The following is a 22,063-nucleotide window of genomic DNA, read 5'->3' as shown; positions in this document are numbered from 1 at the left end:
GACACCATGGTTCCCTCTTATTGGCATATTCTTGATGGTGTGTGTAAAAAAAAAAAAAAAAAGTGTCCATACCTGAGGGTCAAACAAAAAGTAGGGACGTCCGTTTTTTATCTGGATAGCCAGAAATTCTTCCTGATTTCCAGGAGACAGGGCACAGACCAGCAAGCCATCTGGAGAGTGAGTCTTGAAACTCAATTCAACACCTGAAGCAACGTAAGATGAAAACAGTGAGAGTTTTGTGACAGAACAGTAAATTTTAAATCTACTACAAGAATTAGGTATGACTTGAACCACGAGACGTCAAAACAATGCTGTATGAAAAGGTTTTTAGAAGTTTAAAAGTGAGTTACAACTATTAGATTAAGACTATCGAACAACATTCTCGACAAGAGTACCCCCCCAACAAACTCATTCATTGATATTTCTTGTCTTCTTCTACATCTCCATCAAGTTCATGATATCCCAATTATACTATAACGCTGAGCTTCATTTTCCCTATAAGCCAACTGTCAAGGATAATCTTACCACTAAGATACTTTGGGAAAACATGAAGCTCAGAGGACGAGCCTCAGAGGACGGACTTGATACCACTATTTTAACAGATCTTACTTGTAATCTCTTGCTTTTATCTGTAAAACCGAAATCCTCCAAAGATATTTGGCACCTCCGCCCAACCTCAAATGCATTACATTGCTTTTCATCCCCATCCTTCCCTTCACAGTGCTTGTCCAGAAAGTGAAAGTCAACAACAACTTCCCGTTTGCTTTAGAACAAACTTCGTCTGTTTGGTGTTTCCACTTACTCAAGAGTAGGGTCGCTGCTCGTATTAATTGTATGACTTCAGAGGCTTTCAACTTTAGAGTTTCCACTGTAGTTCTCTATAATGTTGCTTTGCTATGTGCTACTGTAATAAGCATGTGCAAAATGTGATAAGACTTAAACATGTGTCTCTCATTCCTATTTGTTGAGTAGATCATTGATGGCACCCCAACACAAATTTTGTGAATTTGGAAAATGTACAGTTCCTCCTTAATACACAAAACTTCTTCAGTAAAAAGTAATGGTTCTTCTGTTTGACACACAGACGCACAATAATTCCTCCGGCATGGTGTGCTGTCATGTTCTGTTGGATCTGAGATTGAATGTTAATCCACTACCAGAGCTACAGTTTCATGGGTGCATCTACGTGTGTACGTCTGTCTCTCTGTAGGGAACGGAAGTGTGGGAAGATCTGAAGAGTTGAATGCAAAAAGTCCAGAGTTCACCAGGAGCCGCTGTTAGCAAAATAATTAAGAGTGTCTTCACTTAACATGCGGCACAGTCAAACAGTTACATGGACACATCAAGATGAATGCAGATTAACCATTTTCAGATAGATTCTTTGAACACTTTTCTGAGAAGGAACATACTCTCACTGGCCACAGTGTTAGGTAGTGCAGTTTTATATCACTGCGAACTGCAATCACCATAATAAACATATTTTTATATAAATACCTCTCTGACACCATCAAATGAAACCTAATATCGCTATTATTTTAAAGGTGTATTTTTTTATGCAACTTTTGTGTTGATTTCATTAGGTTGTGACGCTGTACCTAATTTTTGTTTTTTTTCAAAAGCTATTATTTTGGGCCTATTGTTGCGATTAGCTAGTGTACAGCACACAATATTGAAATGCATTTGCCAACAAGATGTTATTTATACAGGACAACAAACATACTTTTTCCCGAGCATGTTAAATATAATGTGCCTTACAAGAACATTCGGAGTGGCCATTTTTACTGGACTCAAAGATAAAATTATTTTTATCCTGACTATGTGATGTTCTTGTTTGTCTTGTTTTATTATTATTTTATTTTTATTATATCCATTTTATGCCGGAACAGTTTTATTGTGTCACAGGGGCGTTTTTAAGCTTCCACTGTGATTTCTTAGTATTATAATTGAAGTTTATTGAGAATCAGAGTCAATCAGTCGAACAGAACAAAGTTTCTAGAGGGGAGAGAGAAACAAAGACAAAAGACAAAGCAGTAATTGTAAACAGGATGAGAGAAGTAAGTCATTACATTATCGACAACAATGAAACATTGAATATGAGTGTTGCATGGGACTGTAGTGCTACACTCTGTGAGGGAAGGTCAGGACAAGATAGAACACGACAAGGACAGGAAAAGAAGCATGCAAGACACGGGTCGTGAACCCGGCTGTACAACTGAAGTGTGGTGGGATTAACTATGGAAATTATAAAAGTCGACAGGACGGGAGTATGAATGAGGGGAATCACAAGCGATTTGCATATTCATGAGTTATTTGTCGCAATAAGTGCATGGCGCCACACCCGCTGAAAGAGTCCCAGGGGTGTGTGCCTGCGGACACATGGAAGTGAATTGACACCGTTTTACATGCACAAAGACTGACAGAAGTGTCCTGTAATTGCTGTGCCCGCACCACGGAGGGTGAGGACCCCACCCAATCAATCGAGGGGCTGGATCAGGCCCATGGGTCCACCCGAGAGCAGCCGGTAGCCGGGACACGTCCCACACCGAGGGACCTAGGGCGGTCCGCCGGCCTCACCGAGGCACCCCGACAACTGGCCACCCAGTGGGGGCCACAGGGACCCAATGCCACCACCGAGACAACCCCCCCCACCCCACCCACTGCTCCACACGCCCCGCCACCCCAACTCCCCTCCAACCCCAGGAGAGCCAGACGCCCCCAACCCGCAGGGCCCGCGATGCAGCCAGTCCCCGCCCAGCCCGAGGGCGGGAGAGTGTCCTTTGTTTGTTGGAAAGGACGGCTGATAGGGGCACCCGACAAGGGAATGATAAGGGGGGGGACCCAGGGAGCAGCTGCGGGCCATGAGAGGGGAGCCCCAACGCCAAGCAGTCATCCAGCCCGGGTGGGGGGGCTGGACTCAGGAGCACCGCCATGCAACTAAGTGAGAACCCACCTCCCCCCCTGTTACTATGACTGCCAGGTCCCCGACTGTCAGTCATTGGCCCTACCCCGTGCATCAATGCCCCCTTAGTGGTGTATTAAAATCTGGATAGGTCAGTTCGCCGATAGAGAGGTGGGGTGCTGGGCTGCCAGGCACAGCCAAATCCCCCCCACCCACGACCCACCGCCCCCCCCAGATGGGTGTATGTACTGCATTCAAACGTGGGCAGTGTGTGTGATGGATTTAAAATCCATGGGGGCAGGCAGGGCGGAGGGGCAGGGCACACGGACCGGGAAACAGCACAGACGTGCTGAAACCCGGTCCGACACCCACACCCTCCCGATCCCATACCAGTCCCCCAAGAACCCTTTGATATGTATATGCGCCCAGATGTGATTACTGAGAAAAATATGGTGTGAGTGTGACTGATGACTGATTAAGAGGCATGGCTCCAGCAGGTCAGACCCATTAGGCCGGACAACCACCAATGAAGAGGGCTACCTCACCCAGACCCGCAGCACTGACCCCGGACCCCCCCGTTCCTGCTAGCACCCACTACCCGCTCCCGAGTGTGGGAGGTGGAACCCCTCCTCCCCCAAACCAGGCAGGGACAAAAACCCCACAGCAGGCCCCACAGCCCACAGGGGACCGCCCAGCTCACCCATGGGAAGAGGAAGAGGGGACCGCAGCGGGACGCAAGGAACGGAGAGGAGGAAGTAGGCCGGAGGAACGACAGGGCGGCCCCACCGCCCCCACCAGTAGCCAGAGCGGGGGACCATGGCACCGCTCCAGCACCCACGGAACATGGGCAAGTCAGCATCCCACCACCAATACTCCCCAGGAAGTCGCTCCAGTGGTTCCCACCCTCGAGATCAGGAAGGAGTGAAAAAAGGCTCCGCCCCCACAGACGCCAGAACAGCAAACACAGGAACAAGAGAAGATCCCCCTCCTCTCACCATGCAAACCGTGTGTGAAAATAAAAATAAAAAATAAAAATAAATAGAATAATAAAACAACAGCAACCTCGACAACAAAGAATACAGAATTCCATTGTTTACTTTCACACTTATGAAAATAGTCTTGCTATTGTCTCTCCTGAATGTTTTATAACCACATGTATATAGAGTGCACAATATGCATTGAAGACATGATCAACAATTCCTTGCATTTGGACGTGTTGTGTACATCAAGCAGGCATGTGTCATTTACATTGGTGGCCTTGTCAGTGCAAAGAAGAGTGAAGTCATGACAGATACCTGACATTACATTAAACCTTCTAACCTTTTAACCTTCTCCATGACTATTTTTTGTCTTCCCCTTGCTTTAAACCTTCCTTCTCTTTTTCTTGACCTCTTTAGCTTTTCTCTGTGTTGTCTGCCATTTATATTGATTTTTATTTTATGCATTTCAATTTTTATTTTAAACCCTTGCACTACACTCTCCATCAACATTTATGTATCTTGTTTTTGTTTCCTGATAAAAAAAATTGGTTTTCTCCGGGCACTCTGGTTTCCTCCCGCATCCCAAAAACATGCATTAATTGGGGACTCTAAATTGCCCGTAGGTGTGAATGTGAGTGCGAATGTTGTTTGTTTGTATGTGCCCTGCGATTGGCTGGCAACCAGTTCAGGTTGTACCCCGCCTCCTGCCCGATGATAGCTGGGATAGGCTCCAGCACACCCGCGACCCTAGTGAGGAGAAGCGGCTCAGAAAATGGATGGATGGATATTTATTTCTGCGGAACCGGGTACTGAGCCTGACCGCAAATAGCCAATTTCCAAGAGTAATTGACGTTCCTTCAAACATTTTTCTAACTTTAAAAACACAATCAACAACTTACAGCTAGGGACACAGATCCTCTAAGTACAGTACCTGTACATACACGTCAACAACAGAATTACTATAGTGGTGTAGTCTGGGGTAAAACAATGACCATTTGACTGCACAGTAAAGTACAGGAGTAACATCAATGGGGCCTTCGCTGCTGTGGTGGCCTGTGCTGGTGGGAAACACCATTGTTTTGTTGGCTGATGGATCCGAGCAACATAGCAATTGGCGCTAGAATGGCTACCACATCAGTACTTACTGACCATTGGATCTTCAAAGTGACAACACGAACTGGCTGTCAAGCAATGTTCCGCTAAACCTTTATTACAGATTCCACTGGGTTTGATGCTGTGTTCAGTCCTAGTTTGGCGAAAATATCGTGAGCCAAAGTAGCCATAGCAGACATGAGTACCACCATCTTATTTATTCTTCTATTCCCGATGACAGTCAATCACAAATTTGAACAGCTGATAGATTTGTGATTGGGAAAGCGAGTCGGGCGCTGGGAGCGGAGCGAGTGATTACAGTGTGTGCAGGCGGAACTTCCAAACACAATGCCGCAACAATCTGTTGGATGTTTTTTTGGTGTGGTTATGACGGACAGTAACTGTTCTTTGTCTTAATTAAAGAGACGCTACAATAGAAAAATAATTTTCTGGCGTTTTTGCCATGTCACAGAAATGAGAATGGATTCATTCCGTGAATAATGGGGGATTGTTTAAAATTATTAGATTTAAAATTTTGCTGTGTGTAACAACTTGACAGGGAATGTCAACACTTGCTTAGGAAGGTGTTTGGTCCAAATGTACAGCAGCTAAGTAACACTCTGCTCGTGCTCAGCATTACTACCCTGGGATTTCCCCCCAGGACTTGTGCTACTTCATGCTGACAACCACTTTGGAGCCATCAACAAACAGACCTGCGCATGCATCATGACAGGAGTCTGCACCACACGAACACACACACACACACACGCACACACAAAATCAGCGGAAGTATTTTCGACAGGGATTCGGCTAATTGGAAAAGACTTATCACAGTCATCTAGTCAAAAGTATCCGGGAGTGCCATATTTTTACCTAAACTGTAGTTCACTTTCTCTGGTCGCAATCAGTTTGTTTTGTTTTTCAAACAGTAAAAAAATCCAAGCAAACCAAATTGCTTCACATCCAACCATGTGAGAGTGACCTCAGTGCTGGGACGAGAGGCAGGGTACACCCTTAACTGGTCGCCAGCCAATCGCAGGGTATATATAAACAAACAACCATTCACGCACACATTCACACCTAAGGGCAATTTAGAGTCCTCAATCAACCTACCAGACATGTTTTTGGGATGTGAGAGGAAACCGGAATGCCCGGAGAAAACCCACGCAGGCACGGGGAGAACATGCAAACACCACACAGGCAGGGCTGGGATTTGAAACCCGGTCCTCAGAACTGTGAGGCAGTTGTGCTAACCAGTCGTCCACCGTGCCGCCGAATGGCTGAAACAGTGCTACTAAATTTTAAGGGCTATATTTTCATAGAGCTGCTGCGATTCAGTGTCAAAAGTGACTCATTTTGATTTTCGTGCAAGCGCAAGACTCGCTGCGACAAACTGGGGGTTTCGGCAGAGCGAGGGTAGGCTATGGAGGAGGAGGGGCACATGCACGAACAATCGTTTTTTAAAACGCCGGCTGCCCACATCTACAAAATAATAACAACCTGGTCTAACCCGCCTCCATGCAGATTTACGCCGCCAGTCGCGCTGGATTCAGTTACTATGTTCACACTTTACCAAAGGAACCCCAAATTGGGAGGGAGGATAAACTCTTTTCATTAAAAAGGAGGGAAGGGTGCTCATGTGAAATGTTTAGCATAGTTGTCTATCCTTGATAAACATCACTGTGTGACTGTGTGATTCTTTTCTATCACAGCAATGCTGTGATATGTGCATGTACTTTTGCATCATACAATCATAGATCACAATTTTTTTCAAAATATTTCATTAACAATATGAGATTTTAAAAGTGTCTAATGATATCAATTTGACTATTTGAATGTACCGTTTCCTACTTTGTTAAATGTTTCTGCTCTGTCTGTCTCAGCAAACGGACGAGGTTGTGTGTAATCATCTAGCCAACATAACCTGAATAGCTCCAGTCATGTTAGCTCTCTGCTGGCATTAATCAGAGCTTGGCGTATTAATGAGAGCGCGGCAGCTAGCTAATTACACCCATAGATTCTGCTGCAGCCCATTAAATATACAAATGACAGAATTAAAGAGCCCAGCCTCTTCTGATTAATCTTTAAATGGGGAAAAACTAATGATGTCTGTGCAAACTTTCCTTTCACACATTTCTCCCCCTCTCCTCTCAACATCAATGCCTGGCAATCAATCATATTAATTAAGGAAAAATAATTTGTATCATTTAACGTTTCCCTCTTTCCTGCTCAGTCACTTCAGCAGTGCTGCAAGACTGTACTGTAAATGATCCAAGTCTATTTGTTCTGGCATCCATTCTTTCTATTTTTTTGTTTTGTTTTGCCTAACCAATGTTTTTGATGTTTAATTTCTCTTCATTTTATGAAGGCTGAGGAAATACATCTGGATTATCTTAAATATGTAGGATGCATTATACTGCATAATCTGTTTTAGAGCCAGTGTCCATTTAAATCCATTATTTCTCCCAGTGTAATGTATTCCGCACATATTCCTTCACCGATAAAAGTACAAGTAGGAAGTCACATCATGGGACTTTTATATATAGATGCATCATAGAAAAGATGAATGGACTAACATGCATTTATGGAAACAAGCACTTAGCTGGTATTCATATCAGTGCACTAATTGCATATACTTATAATCCTCTTTTAGCTAAAGTAAGATTCAGTGTGATACACACTGACCTTAAGTACCCCGGATTCATTCAGGATTAAGAAGCATCGTTAATCACAACTGAACAGACTCATTTTATGGAAGAATGTACTCCTATCATAATAATAAAAAACAACCTACTCTGAAAAAAATAATTTGGTGGGCATAACAGGAGGTCAAAGGCCAGACAAGGGAGTACAAATGTAAAGAGTATATACTGTATATATCTTTTGAACAAAGTATTGACCCTGTTCAAAGATGCACCCTTAATTGGCATGTTTAGGAAGGAGATCATAAACTATAAAACAATAGTAAAACAAAAGTATAACTGTTTTTCAGAGTGGTTCTGAATTACAATCCAAATGAGAGGTCACAGGCTTTGTGTATCGAAGCGATTTAAAAAATGTTTTTGTTAAAAACACTTTACAGTATATGCGAATCCAAATGTGACAGTTGTGAGTGCACAGAGTTGCTTGGTTTCCTCGAGGCATCAACGATTTACGACTCTCTCCTCTGTGATCAATTGACTCTCGAGGGGGCATTACACTGCATTACATTCATAATCCAATTTGGCTTTGATTTGTTCGCTGTTCCGTGCGCTTCGATGGGAATAATTGTCTGTAGATGATGCTATTAGTATTGATGGTTGTAAGAGGGCGATGGTTTGAGGACTGCTGGCACATTGATGGTCCAGAATAGATCTGGTCTGAAAGTGATTGTCTGATCCATTACATTTTATGAAGAAGAAGAGTGGAGCAGAGGATAAGGTTCTACTCAGAGAAAACACGTTTCCTTTGTGATCAAGGTGCATGGGTGAGATAAAATGAAAAATAACAACACCGTATATAGTGTTCAGTAGAAACAAGTAGAGCTTGGAGTGAGGAGCTCAAATAGCCAGAGGCAAGTACAACAATTTTGTATTTTACTAATACTGAAAACCTTTGAGTGAATGTACAGTGGGTATGGAAAGTATTCAGACACCCTTAAATTTTTCACTCTTTTTATATTGCAGCCATTTGCTAAAATCAAGCCCCCCCCCCAATATACACACAGGACCCCATATTGACAGAAAAAAAGGAATTGTTGAAATTTTTGCAGTTCTGTCAGGTTGAATGGTGAACATTGGTGGACAGCCGTTTTCAGGTCTCTCCAGAGATGCTCAATTGGGTTTAAGTCAAGTCTCTGGCTGGGCCATTTAAGAACAGTCACAGAGTTGTTCTGAAGTCACTCCTGTTATTTTAGCTGTGTGCTTAGGGTCATTGTCTTGTTGGAAGGTGAGTCTGAGGTCCTGAGCAATCTGAATGTTTTCGTCCTTGGATAGCCCTGTACTTGGCCGCATTCATCTTTCCTTCAATTGCAACCAGTCGTCCTGTCCCTGCAGCTGAAAAACACCACCACAGCATGATGCTGCCACCACCATGCTTCATTGTTGGGACTGTATTGCACAGGTGATGAGCAGTGCCTGGTTTTCTCCACACATCGCTTATAATTAAGGCCAAAACTTTCTATCTTGGTCTCAACCGACCAAAGAATCTTATTTCTCACCATCTTGGAGTCCTTCAGGTGTTTTTTAGCAAACTCCATGCGGGCTTTCATGTGTCTTGCACTGAGGAGAGGCTTCTGTCGGGCCACTCTGCTATAAAGCCCGACTGTTGGAGGGCTGCAGTGACTTTCTAGAACTTTCTCCCATTTCCCGACTGCACCTCTGGAGCTCAGCCACAGTGATCTTTGGGTTCTTCTTTATCTCTCTCACCAAGGCTCTTTTCTCCTCGATTGCTTAGTTTGGCCAGCTATAGGAAGGGGTCTGGTCATCCCAAACGTCTTCCATTTAAGGATTATGTAGGCCATTGTGCTCTTAGGAAACTTAAGTGCATTTTTTTGTAACATTGGCCAGATTTGTGCCTTGCCACATTTCTGTCGCTGAGCTCTTCAGGCAGTTCCTTTGACCTCATGATTCTCATTTGCTCTTACATGCACTGTGAGCTGTAAGGTGTTATATAGACAGGGGTGTGGCTTTCCTAATCATGTCCAATCAGTATAATCAAACACAGCTGGACTCCAATGAAGGTGTCGAACAATCTCAAGGATGATCAGAAGAAATGGACAGCACCTGAGTTAAATATGAGTGTCACAGCAAAGGGTCTGAATACTTATGGCTGTGTGATATTTCAGTTTTTCCTTTTTAATAAATCTGCAAAAATTTCAACAATTCCGTTTCTTTCTGTCACTATGGGTTGCTGTGTGTACATTAGTGAGGAAAAAAATGAACCTAAATGATTTTAGGAAATGGCTGCAATATAACAAAGAGTGAAAAATGTAAGGGTGTCTGAATACTTTCCGAACCCACTGTATGTTGATAGACTTTAGGCTACAGTATATCCCCAGAAATATGAATGATACAATCTAAAGTCAAACTGTTCAGATCATATTCCCATTGTCAAAGGTTGACACCGCAGTCTGTGGAAACGGCGCATATGCAGTGGTTCTTTTTTTTATTATAGTTTTGGCCATAATGATCGATTCACTGCCCGTTAAGAATTCTGCTAATTGAGGGGAATGGATTGTTGATTCATAGAATTTTGGAGCAATTGAGGAAAATTAGAGTGCACTATTTGGCTGCAACCAGCAGAGGGAGTTGTTAAATCTACTCGGCTGGCTGACAGCAGTGCTACTGCTACTGGCAAGAGCATCATTATACAGTATTACATTTTTACAAGGTATAAAGTTAAATCATTAAGTCAATATTCTACTGTGATTGAAGTTTTTTCTTTTTACAATTCAATAGTAAAATAATGATTTATTCTTCATATAAATTCATCATAACATTTAGGCCTGTCCTACAGGAAAGAGTTATTGCTTGGCAATATCCAAAGTTGTGTTTGGAATAATTTATTTCTTGTGTTTGCTGCAAGTAAAGTGCCTCCCGAAAAATCGCATGCTAAATCGCAATATTTGCTTTAAAAAAAAACAAAAAAAAACTCGCAATTAAAAGTAATTTCCCAAATTGTTCTGCCCTACTTCTAATTGATGACAAGGTAGTTTTAATTGGGCCCACATTGTTAAAGCTTATCGGCTTCCCTGTCACAAGGACTGGCTAAGTGTGGCTAAACGTTTACCCACATAAACGTGATGATGTGGCTAATTACACACAAGTGTGGCAAGGAGATTTTTATACTGTTTAGTCACATTGGCTAAGAGGTTTCATGACTCAGTGCCAACCCTGTAAAAGACTAAGTAGAATAGCTTGAAAAAGGGCATCCTGGGCATTTCAAACCCAAATAATCTTGCGAACCAGATAAAAGGACATCAAAGATTATGACAACTTAAAAAATTTAATGGCATGGGACCTTTAAAATTATGAACAACAAAGAACAAAGTTGTGATACGTTTATCCAAGGCAGTGAACGAGCTTTGGATGGCACAGAAGAGCTTTTGCCGCTCAAATCGCACTGATTAGTATCAGCAGTCATTAATTATGAGCGTCAGACTGGCTGATGTTCTCAGATGAAGCAGAACATGTTTGGATGAGCAGCTCAACCCTCTAATGATGCCGGTAAACAGAAAGATAATTGTCCTTTAAGATGACTGCAGAAGTCATCCTAAAGGATTGTCACGAGAACACTGTGATTATGCAGAGTAATTAGTCAGGGGGAAAAAAAGAACACCACTAAAGCCAGTGTACTGTATATGATAACACTATGGCTGGATTGAAATGCCCAAAACTAATTTAGTTTCTACATCATACATTTTTTTTGGACTGTATACTTACATGTACAATATATATGGGATGTGACACATACAGTACACATTTACATTGTATGTATCCATCTCGGTTTACAGTTTACATTCATTGAAGACATCCAACATTCAGAGCTGTCCAAAATGTACATAAACAACTACACGAGTGTCAAAACAGGGTAGTGACAACACTGAAATAAACCGCAATAAATAATAAATGTTGTTGTGTATACACACTTCCAGACTGTAGACCTAAGGCACCATTTTTAATCATTATTTCATTAGCTATTCAATGGTTTATATGTTTTTACTCTATCTAAGACTTATAGCGGGTGTTTTTCTTTACTTGTTTGTGTTGTTTGAAGAGATGTGGGTGTGTAGTTGCCACACTGATGGGGTAGATCTGATCTGTCACTTTACGCTGCTGTCGCATTGGCAGATATCAGGTATGATATTTTTATCCACATTTGGAAGAGACCTGATTCTGATCTGCGGATATCTGATTTAATGCATTTTTCTTCTCTTTATACAGCCATGTTGTATATATATTGTGTTACCTTGGGAACACAGAAATTTATTTTTTATCTTGAGCCCCTGACATCACGTCTGATTCTGGATGTGCTTTCTTACCATTGAAGTCGGTGTTAAAAGGCAGGGAGTCACTGGGAAACTGGTAGTAACCAGTGCCAGAGAACCTGGTACCTCTGATGAAAGGACCTTGGGGGTCTGAAACAGAAACGTCTGTCCTCTCCACCTGGAAATAACAACATGACTGAATGAATACAAGGAAGACTACAACGACAACAATACTTCAAATAGCGATACCTCCATCCCAGCCTATTAGACATTGGTTTCAAATTGTTATAATCAGCTCATGAGTTATTGAGCTATGGGGAAGACCGTATTTCATGAGGCCATTGTGACCTTGACCCTTTATGCCCACTCGGGACAGCTCATGCTTGACTTAAGGGCATGTTTGTGCTGGATGGATTGAAATTCTCTTAAAACTTACCTGGGACGTCATGATTGGGATAAAAACAAACATCATCCCTCTTGCCATGCACAACTGTGTCCCATGATTACACTGTGGTTTGTGTCTACAACAACAGACAACCTTAACCTGTTTACAGACCTGGTACATTGGATGTGGTCCATTGAGTTGAGATGGGACATCCCACTCTATCTGAATAGTGGTTTCATTGACTGGGAATAGTCGAGGTGGGGAAAGTCCTGTTGGAGCTGCGAAGAGAGAAGTAGAAAACTGAGACCAAAAAAGTATATTTCCTCTCGCTGAAACTGCACCTGCCCATTTATTGAAAAATATCCACTGTTAATTGGACAATCAAAAAACACATTTGAAGTGAATGTTATAAAAAGCAATAATGCAAACCTTTAAAGATGTAAGGAGGCACTGGCCTGAAATTATGAAAGGCATGTTGGAAATATTTTCACTGCCTTTTTCAGTTCCATGAAATGGGGAAAACACCAATGGGGTTCACTAATGTACCCCCAACAAATAAAAATATTGGATGAATCAAATATTTTTGTTTGTTTTTACTTCTCATTAGATTGTACAGGCATACTTACTGTAAAGCCCTGTGAGTATACATTGGTATGTATATCTAACCCATTGTTCCTTAAGGTTTTTAAGAGTCCTTTATAATGCATAATTGGTAACTTCAAGTTCACAAACCAAATGGTCCTCAGACGCCTCATTACAAGGCTGTAGAACCATACATAACGAGAGAATAGTATGATACCGGTACATCATGATTTTTTAAAATGTTATACCTACAAATGAGCCTTATAAAATCAGAATCAGAATCATCTTTATTTGCCAAGTATGTCCAAAACACACAAGGAATTTGTCTCCGGTAGTTGGAGCCGCTCTAGTACAACAGACAGTCAATTTACAGAACACTTTGGAGACATAAAGACATTGACAAAAAACAATTGTGCAAAAAGATGCAGAGTCCTCTAGCAGTTAGAGCATTTCGAATGACTAATATTGCGATAGTCCGGTGCAATAACCATTGTAGGCATTAAAGTCATATTGCTTTACTAGTATTTTAATTAACACAAGGTATCATAGCTTTTTTTTCTTTATATATAGTAAAACATTGTCTAGTTTTCCTTTTGACCCCTAGTATTTTTCAACATATGGTCTTAGCGAAAGTTACAATTTCATTCAGCGAAGGGTCAATTTAATTTCCTTCCCTCACTTTAGATGTTGAATTAAATGTCCCTTTGAAACGCAATGAGTGCTACTGGAGCTGCAGCTTCAATATGTATTATAAATAAATCACGCCAAGACCGGCGGCGTGATATATTCAATAATGGCGAGGGGAAACCTAGCCAGTGACGGAATAGTGTACAGATGTATGTGCAATTAAGTGTCGCTCCATTCTTGTATTTCTCTGTGTGTGTGTGTGTGTCCCTCTCTAATGGTCTAAATGGTTTTCGGTGGGTGTATATTAGCTCTCCGTAACACACGTGCGACCATCTTCAGTGTGACTTCTAATAGAGCTCTTAAAAGCGGAGTGGACAGCTTCTCATCTTGGCACATCAAACCATAAATTACTGCCAATCAATAGCTTTACCAGTCTATTGAAATTGAGCTATGGTGACATTAAGAACATTGTCTGCTGCTCACGCACGCAGACACACATATACATACATATACACACACACACATTGGCCGACGGAGAGAGAGAGAGAGAGAAAAAGAGAGAGAGAGAGAGAGAAAGAGAGAATTGTGATACAGTGGGAGGAAAAAGTGTGTTAACCCTTTGGAATTTCTTACATTTCTGGATAAATTGGTCAAAAAATGTAGTCTGATCTTCACCTAAATCACAACAATAAACAGGTTCATATTTTTATAGCACATAATAATTCAGAGGAAAGAAAGGAAAAAGTATTCAGTCTTCAGCTGACACTGGGGTTCTTTTTTTCTTTTTTTTTTTTTTTAACCTTGCTGAGCATTCTACGCAGTGCTCTTGCAGTCATCTTTCCAGGACGGCCACTCCTTGGAAGAGAAGCAACAGTGCTGAACTTTGTCCATTTATAGACAATTTGTCTAACAGTGGACTGATGAACATCAAGACTTTTAGAGAGCTCTTTTGAGCGAGGCATGGTAAACATCAGGGAATAATTATTGACAGGAGACAGATTTAAGCCACACCTCCAAGCTTGTTTTATTGATTGGACCCCAGGTTGGCTCACACCTGACTCTGATTAGCTCTTAGAGAATCCGTAGCCTACAGGTTCACTTACTTTTCCTCCCTGTCCTGTGAATGTTTACATGTTATTTTCAATAAAGATATGAAAACTTATAATTATTTCTGTGGCATCCATTTTCTGAGCCGCTTCTGCTCACTAGGGTCGCGGGCGTGCTGGAGCCTATCCCAGCTGTCATCGGCAGGAGGCGGGGTACACCCTGAACTGGTTGCCAGCCAATCGCAGGGCACATAAAAACAAACAACCATTTGCACTCACAGTCATGCCTGCGGGCAATTTAGAGTCTCCAATTCATGCATGTTTTTGGGATGTGGGAGGAAACCGGAGTGCGCGGAGAAAACCCACGCAGGCACGGGGAGAACATGCAAACTCCACACAGGCGGGGCCGGGGATTGAACCTGGGTCCTCAGAACTGTGAGGCTGACGCTCTAACCAGTCGGCCACCGTGCCGCCATTATTTTCATTGTAAATTGTTTATTTGTTGTAGAAGTTGTCAGGGGTGTTGCCCTCAAAGTAGTACAATGCTTGACCAAGGGGTGTCAAATGCTATTTTTAGTATATGCCAGGGGCCACTTTAAAAAAAATTAAAATAAAAAGTGGACGGCGGACCGCAAATGGCCCCTGGGCCTTAGTTTGGACGCTTTCTTCTTCAGAGCATACTTTATGAAAAAACAAAAAGAAGAAAAATGCTAAAACTAATAATGCAATTCTACCAGAGAGTTTAGTATGAAACAAATAAGTACTGTATTACATTTGAATTGGACAATTTTTCAGCAATGTGTGTGTGTGACTGCTACACACAAACACCGTAACACACTGCAAATGTTGCTGCAAACTTTCTCTCTTTTTTTCCCCATTGAGGTTTTAACTGATAAATCTAAAAGCAAATATACTATAATATTGTGTGAATGGATTACTTCTGAAATTTGTAAAAGTGCAAAAATAATGTCTCTTATTTAAAGGTGTGATGGTGGAACAATTTAAAGTCACGATAAATAAATTGTAAAAAAAAGTATAAAGCTCTAAGTTCCAATTCCAATATGCTCTTGTACATGAACAATGGCTCACCAGTAACACCTTTCAATCAGATATTAAGTTTTAGTGCAGTGCAAGTGACTGTTGACTGGTGTTGTGCTTGTTAATTCACCAAAATGTGTGTTTCATACAATGACATGTTCAGTTACCTTATCAGTGTCGCTTCAAACACACATCCATACACACACACACAAGGTTAACAGTCCAACAGAAAGGTTAATTTTAGCTGCCGAGATTGTAATGAAGCAGCTAAATCATGGAGCAGCTCCCAGGAGCCAAAGTGCATGTTGGACTTTTTTGTTTTTGCAGCAAGCGACATGTCTTAACAGGCTCTTTAGCGTACAGTTACACCACACACACAAGCACACAACTTATTGACATGGTCATCCCTTGCCATGCATATTTCTCTCCTCAAGAAGGGCCTTAGGCCAATTATGCGTAAATCAATAAATGCCCTGTTCTGTTGAGTGGTGCTACAGTGTGAGTGTGTAAGTGTGTGTGTGTGTGTGTCTTGTAGAACAAGTCTTTATGGATGTAGAATACATAAAACATCACCATCAGTCCCTGATTAGCCACTCACTTTACGTTGTGATCGATAACTTCCTGGAGAGACAAGCACAAGGAAACAATTGCAAATGCTTCAACACATATGGACAGTTTGCATCTGTCTCAGTGTGCACGTTAATGTTTGGTCATGTGCTTACTTGTAGCTCCGCTGGTTTTGCAGATGCTGCCAGCTCGCTTACAACAGATGGTACCAGCCTCTAATAGCCCGGTCATACTAATGCTAGATTTATTAGTGCATCAGTAACACACTCAAGTGCACCTTACTAGCAGTGCCGCTTAATGTACCACTTCATGCGGTTTGCAAAATTTTTCCATAGTGTTTCCTTTAGTAGACATCACCATGTTACATTTGATTACATTAACATACTTAGATACTTTGTACAAATCATGCAAGAGGTATTCACCTGTAACAAGAGGGTATAATTTTAATCCAAATAGAGTGAAACACACGAATTTGCAGCTCAAATTAAAATGTCCATGAAAAACATGCTTCTGAAGTTAAGAGTTTGACGAGTGGTTGTGCGAGTCAGCAACTCTGGTTAAATTTCAGCTGTGTGAGCAATTAAAGTATTTAGTCCTAAAAAATGTTTTCCTTTTCTGTTTTTTTTTTTTGTAATGCCACCAAAGAAGTGTACCAGTGATGGCAAAGTGTAAGTGTGAGGATAACCACAGAACCAGAAATTTTACTTGCTGTGATAGGATCTGCTCTGCTGTCTCCTCTCCATTATGTTGTTATGTCTCCATTATGTTAAGACATTATTATGTGTTGTTACTTGCATCATTGCCTGTACATCTAATGAAGGTTGTATGACGACTACTACTACTAATAATAATAATAACAATAATAATTATTATTATTTCCTATTTGGAAACATTATTTCTTATATGGAAAAACATATCTTGTAATTAGCACGACTTTGAAGTCCAACAATGTCACGGACCACATTGTGTTCGACTATACAGGATCCACTGGAGCAGTACTACAATTATTAGTAGATCACACTTTTTTTTCAGGTGGGGGAATGGTTGTAAATTTGGATGTACATATTACATGCAATTACCGCAACTTCTTGTGTATAATGCACATTTCTTTTCTCCACAAAACTCCAGAGATCAATAGTGCACATTATACATGGGTATGGTAAAAGTTACAACATTTCTTCACAGTGAAATAAGGTATATGAGTAGATGTGTTTTAGAAAAGCCATCAATTAGTTTTAAATCTTGTGATTTATTAGTGTATTAACTTTCAGATTTATGTTCACATTTTAAATGTTATCATTCATCTATACCTTTATTGTGTGTAAGTATTAAGGCTGTGATGCACCCTAGTGTAAAGTTTTGACACTGCAGTATTATTAATGATACTAAAGTTTACTCGTTTTTTAGTAATGTATATATTACTGCGGCTTTATAAAGTTATATTCCATCTCGCAAGTTACCATTGGCACGTTAGCCGGTTTGTACAACATACTGAAAGCTAAAGAGGTCATGTGCCCAGATAATACATTCACTCCTGGTGCAAGATAAACAACAATGACGTTTTAAAAAAATTCAAAAATTTAAAAAAAAGGCAGCATGCTCTCATAAGACTTGATTTCTCAGCGTGCCTAGCGCCATTGTATAGTTGTTAAAATGCTGTTAAATGTCAGTTAGTCCCCTAATTCTCAAAATATTTTTAATAATGTGAAGGTTAATCGAGCCAATGCGTGTTTATCCGCCCTCTGCAGCTTTTGTTGTGTCTTAACTATGTTTTTATTATCTTGCACCACGAGTTAAAGTGTCTACCTGGGCACATGACCGCTCTAGCTTTCAGATGATGTGCAAGCCGGCTGATGTGCCAATGGTCTCGTAGCAGGTGGAAAATACCTCCGTAAAGCCACAGTGTTAAAACTAAACACTTGGGTGTGTTACAGTAATTCATACATTACTAAAGAACAACAAAACCAGTGTTTTAATATTAATACTGATCGGACTTAAATAAATAAAAAAAAATAGGAGGGGCTCACCACTAATATTTATTGCATATAAATATATTAATAGATAGAAAGCCATGGGTGCGCATTACACACAGGAACAAGGGTTTTCCTGATTTTTTTAAAGTCAATTTTTGGGGGTGCGTATTATACCCGAGAAAGCACGTTAATATATGCTGTTTAATTATACGGTGCGTAGTATTGTATATAGAGGACCTTATACATACACTGGATTAAAAAAAAAAAAAAAGTCTACACTCCTGTTCAAATGCCATTTTTCTGTTGCATGAAAACATTTTATATATATATATCCACCATTAATACGACCTTACCCGGTACAACTTGATTAGAAAAAAAAGATATACATCTATGTATATATATATATATATATACACACACATATATACATGGCATTTGAACAAGGGTCTTTTTATAGCCAATGCACTTAAAACAATACTAAGAAAATGTATGCATTCACCATCACCTTTAAACTTAGAAAACAGTAATTATTCAAATACATTATATTATATGATATATTTTTGAATAATCTAAATATTGACATTCCGGAGAAGTCTCATGATTGCAGTTTTTAAATTACCAAGAATAAAGTGATAAACAGTGTGACACATGCAATGCAAAGTATTTTAGATACGATTACCGACCCAAAAAAAAACCTGGCTAACGGCATATGTCGCTATCATTTCTTAGAGTTGAAACGAGGGACATCTTTGGTGTTGGATGAAACAAAATGGTGGCAACAGATGTGGCTGTTAAAAATACATTCAAAAAGTCAACTGGGTACAATAAGCCATATTGTATTGTACTGTATTACAGTCAAGAGAAGTATTTGGAATCGCTTAAAACAAACATTGTGGCTGTGTCAACAGATGTAGCCATTAAAAATACATTTAAAAAGTCCACTGATTACAATATGAGGGATCATTCATCATCATAAGCACAGGCAAGACTTTTTAAGAATTGAATGGACTGAAAACATTGCTAATGTCGACAGATGTAGCTGTTAAGACTACGTTCAAAAGCTGAAATCCCTGAGCTAGTATTTATAGATGTAAGCTTGTTTTTTCCCCCATCAACCATCCATTGTCTATTCACTCAAAATGATAAACAAAACAACAAAAAAATATAATGAGGAGTAAGATGAGGAGAAAGAGTAGTGTCCACGAGTGAACAGATGGAAAAGTATGTGGAAGGAACAACAGTAAGAGTACAACACACGAACACACACACACACTTGCACACAGAATGATTCATGTTTCTCTGCTACCATGTTCCATTTTTTTTTTCAAGACAGAAGAGCCAAATTGTTGAGCAATTATGGCAAAAAAGGTGGAAAAAGAGAATGAAAGCAATTAATGATTTTTTAAAAAGGTGTGTGTTAAGATTAAGGGCTCTATTTTCCTGACAAGCTCAAATCCGGCGCAGCGCGTGACGTAACTCTGTGAGGGGCGGGTTAGACCAGGTTGTCGTAATTTCGCAGATGCATGCAGCTGCCGCATTTCACAAAAGGGACTGTCTGCGCCAGTGGGCGTAAACACATTCCCTTTAAGTGAAGTGGAATGACGGTCTTGCATATGTGGAGACAGCCATCCATGCGTGACGGTGCATTGTCACTTGGCCAATGTGGCAAAAGACAACCTGTTAAATACAAGTTGAGCTGGTGATAACCACGGGCGAATTAAATATGTCCGCGGACCTCATGAATCTATCCCCATCCATGCATGTGCCATAGCTGCCCATGGAAAATGTGAAGGATTATCCAAATGTTATTAGGGTTTTCAAAGAAATACTGACTTAATTCTGTTTGTTTTTGTTGTCAGAAAACTGTGACGAATCATCACCAAAATCTATGTCGACATCTCTACCTCTGCCCTCATAAACCTCTAAAAATGTCAGAATGAAATCCCTAATATTTTGGGATGTATGGAGGTTAAGCGTTCTCACCATAGAGAAAAAGGTTAAGATCGCTTAATGTCACAAAACTGCGACCAGTTGTCACCAAAATTTATCTAGACATTTCTAGCTATGCCCACTTCCCCATTTGAAAATACTGAATCAGAACGAAATCCACAATAATTTGGATTTTATATCCATATGGCAGCACCTGCGAAGGAGTCATATTCTCGGGTGAGCAGCAAAAATTTGCTGTCATAAATTTGTTACATTTGACATTTCATGTCATACTGGCATGAAAGAACCTTTTTTCACAACCCCTAGGTCAAATGTTTTTAAATTTTCCTTATACGTATTTATAATGCGCTCAATCGACTTGATTATTTTGGGGCAGGGGTGGGGGGATGCAAATTATACACGACAAATTATGGTATGTAGATTACAAAGTATTTAGTCTTCATTCACTGTAGACGTGGTTAGCAAGTGTGCAAATACCCGACTTAGATTTTTTTTAAATGAAAACGAACGTGTCGGTGTTACCTGCTGGTTGGGTCTGACCAGACCTGGCAAGGCTGGTAACGCAGCCTTTTTTAGTGCAAAGTGTCACAGTAAAGTTGTACACATGGTAAGGCTTCAACCCTTTTACTATATAAAGGGGCTTGGCTGAGGGTCCAAACCGCTGCAAGACCTGAGAAAAAGGGATGACAATTTTATTCATGTAGCAGAAGACACCTTCACATCTTTATATAAAGGAGAATGTATGACACCAACTTGGCTAACAACTGGAGGAGCATAGATGTTGGTCTGTTCAGTCTCCAAACTGACACAATATTCTATGACCTGCCCTCTGGCAATGACCCCTTGACCTTCAGAAGTACTCCATGTGACCTTAAGACTGGTGGAGGACAGTGCAGTCACATCTGGAGGAGGCATCAACTCTGGAACTAAAGATATTGGTACATAAACCCACTCAGTGGCTTTAGCCTCTTGATTTATACTACTGATACGAGTGAGACAATGTGTTTTTCTAACGCAGCATAGTATGTATACACATATTCACAAAATCACTGACACACACCAAACATTAAAATGATGTTATCATATGCTTGTTACCCAGACACATAGCTCAGAGTGATGTTGGGGGCAAACGCTTAGTCTTAATGAGCCATATCATCTCTTTGAAATTCAAATACCTTAATGAGTACCCCCCTAAGAAAGCACACATGCACACACACGCACACACATACACACACACACACACACTTTTCATTTCTTCCCTCATTTCCCTCGTTCTTGCTGACATTATGTCTAACAGCCTGTTGTGTTATTTTTAAATAAAAATCAGATTTTATTGCGTCATTTTTCCCAGTGCGCTTTTACACACCATGTTCCATTTCATTACAAGTGTACTGGATTAGAAAATGCTGCCAAAGCCAAACATAGATAATTACTGAATGCTAGATTAAGAGCTACACTGCATCTTTTTTCCTGAGGTATTTTTTTATTTTCAATATAAAAGAAATTTTAAAAAATGAGGAAGAAAACAGAATATAAAACAAAAAGTCACTAATATTGATGACGCTGTTAACAAAATATTGACTATTTCATTGTTTGTGAGCTATAAACGAGTAATTTGATCCTCAAAAGTCCTCAGTCTTGCTCATTTCATAATTTTGTTCTTGTAAAATTCTATTTTTTTATTCCATAATATTAGGACTTATTTTATTCCCTTAAAAAACACACATTTCTTCTTGTACACATACAACTTTATTTTCATAATTCTAGATAAGCGGTAAAGACAATGGATGGATGGATATTACTTTATTCTTGTAAAATGAAAACTCGTTAAAAAAAACACTTATTCTAGTAAGTCAGATATTCTTGTAAAAATATTTTTTTCATTTCAGTCAAATGGACAATTTTAATTTTGATAAGTAACACATTGGTATTAACTTTAAATTTAAATAATATATAT

The 22,063-nt window shown here is 40.2% G+C and overlaps 1 protein-coding gene across 6 annotated transcripts in view; it reads right to left on the bottom strand.

Annotated features, from left to right (window-relative positions):
- The window catches only part of ush2a (Usher syndrome 2A (autosomal recessive, mild)), a 239,970-nt gene that overhangs the window by 150,456 nt on the left and 67,451 nt on the right, over positions 1-22,063 (bottom strand). For all 6 annotated transcript variants that reach the window (XM_061667225.1, XM_061667224.1, XM_061667255.1 and 3 more), the window contains 5 exons: positions 20,860-21,032; positions 20,629-20,776; positions 12,495-12,601; positions 11,993-12,116; positions 73-203 (listed from right to left, as the gene is read on the bottom strand). In XM_061667225.1, coding sequence (XP_061523209.1) covers positions 73-203; positions 11,993-12,116; positions 12,495-12,601; positions 20,629-20,776; positions 20,860-21,032 — 683 coding nt within the window. The remainder of the gene's footprint in view (positions 1-72; positions 204-11,992; positions 12,117-12,494; positions 12,602-20,628; positions 20,777-20,859; positions 21,033-22,063) is intronic.

This window comes from Phycodurus eques, chromosome 2 (genome assembly GCF_024500275.1).
Source record: "Phycodurus eques isolate BA_2022a chromosome 2, UOR_Pequ_1.1, whole genome shotgun sequence".
In the NCBI taxonomy this organism is placed as follows: Eukaryota; Metazoa; Chordata; class Actinopteri; order Syngnathiformes; family Syngnathidae; genus Phycodurus; species Phycodurus eques.
This window is presented reverse-complemented; position numbering and strand designations above follow the sequence as displayed.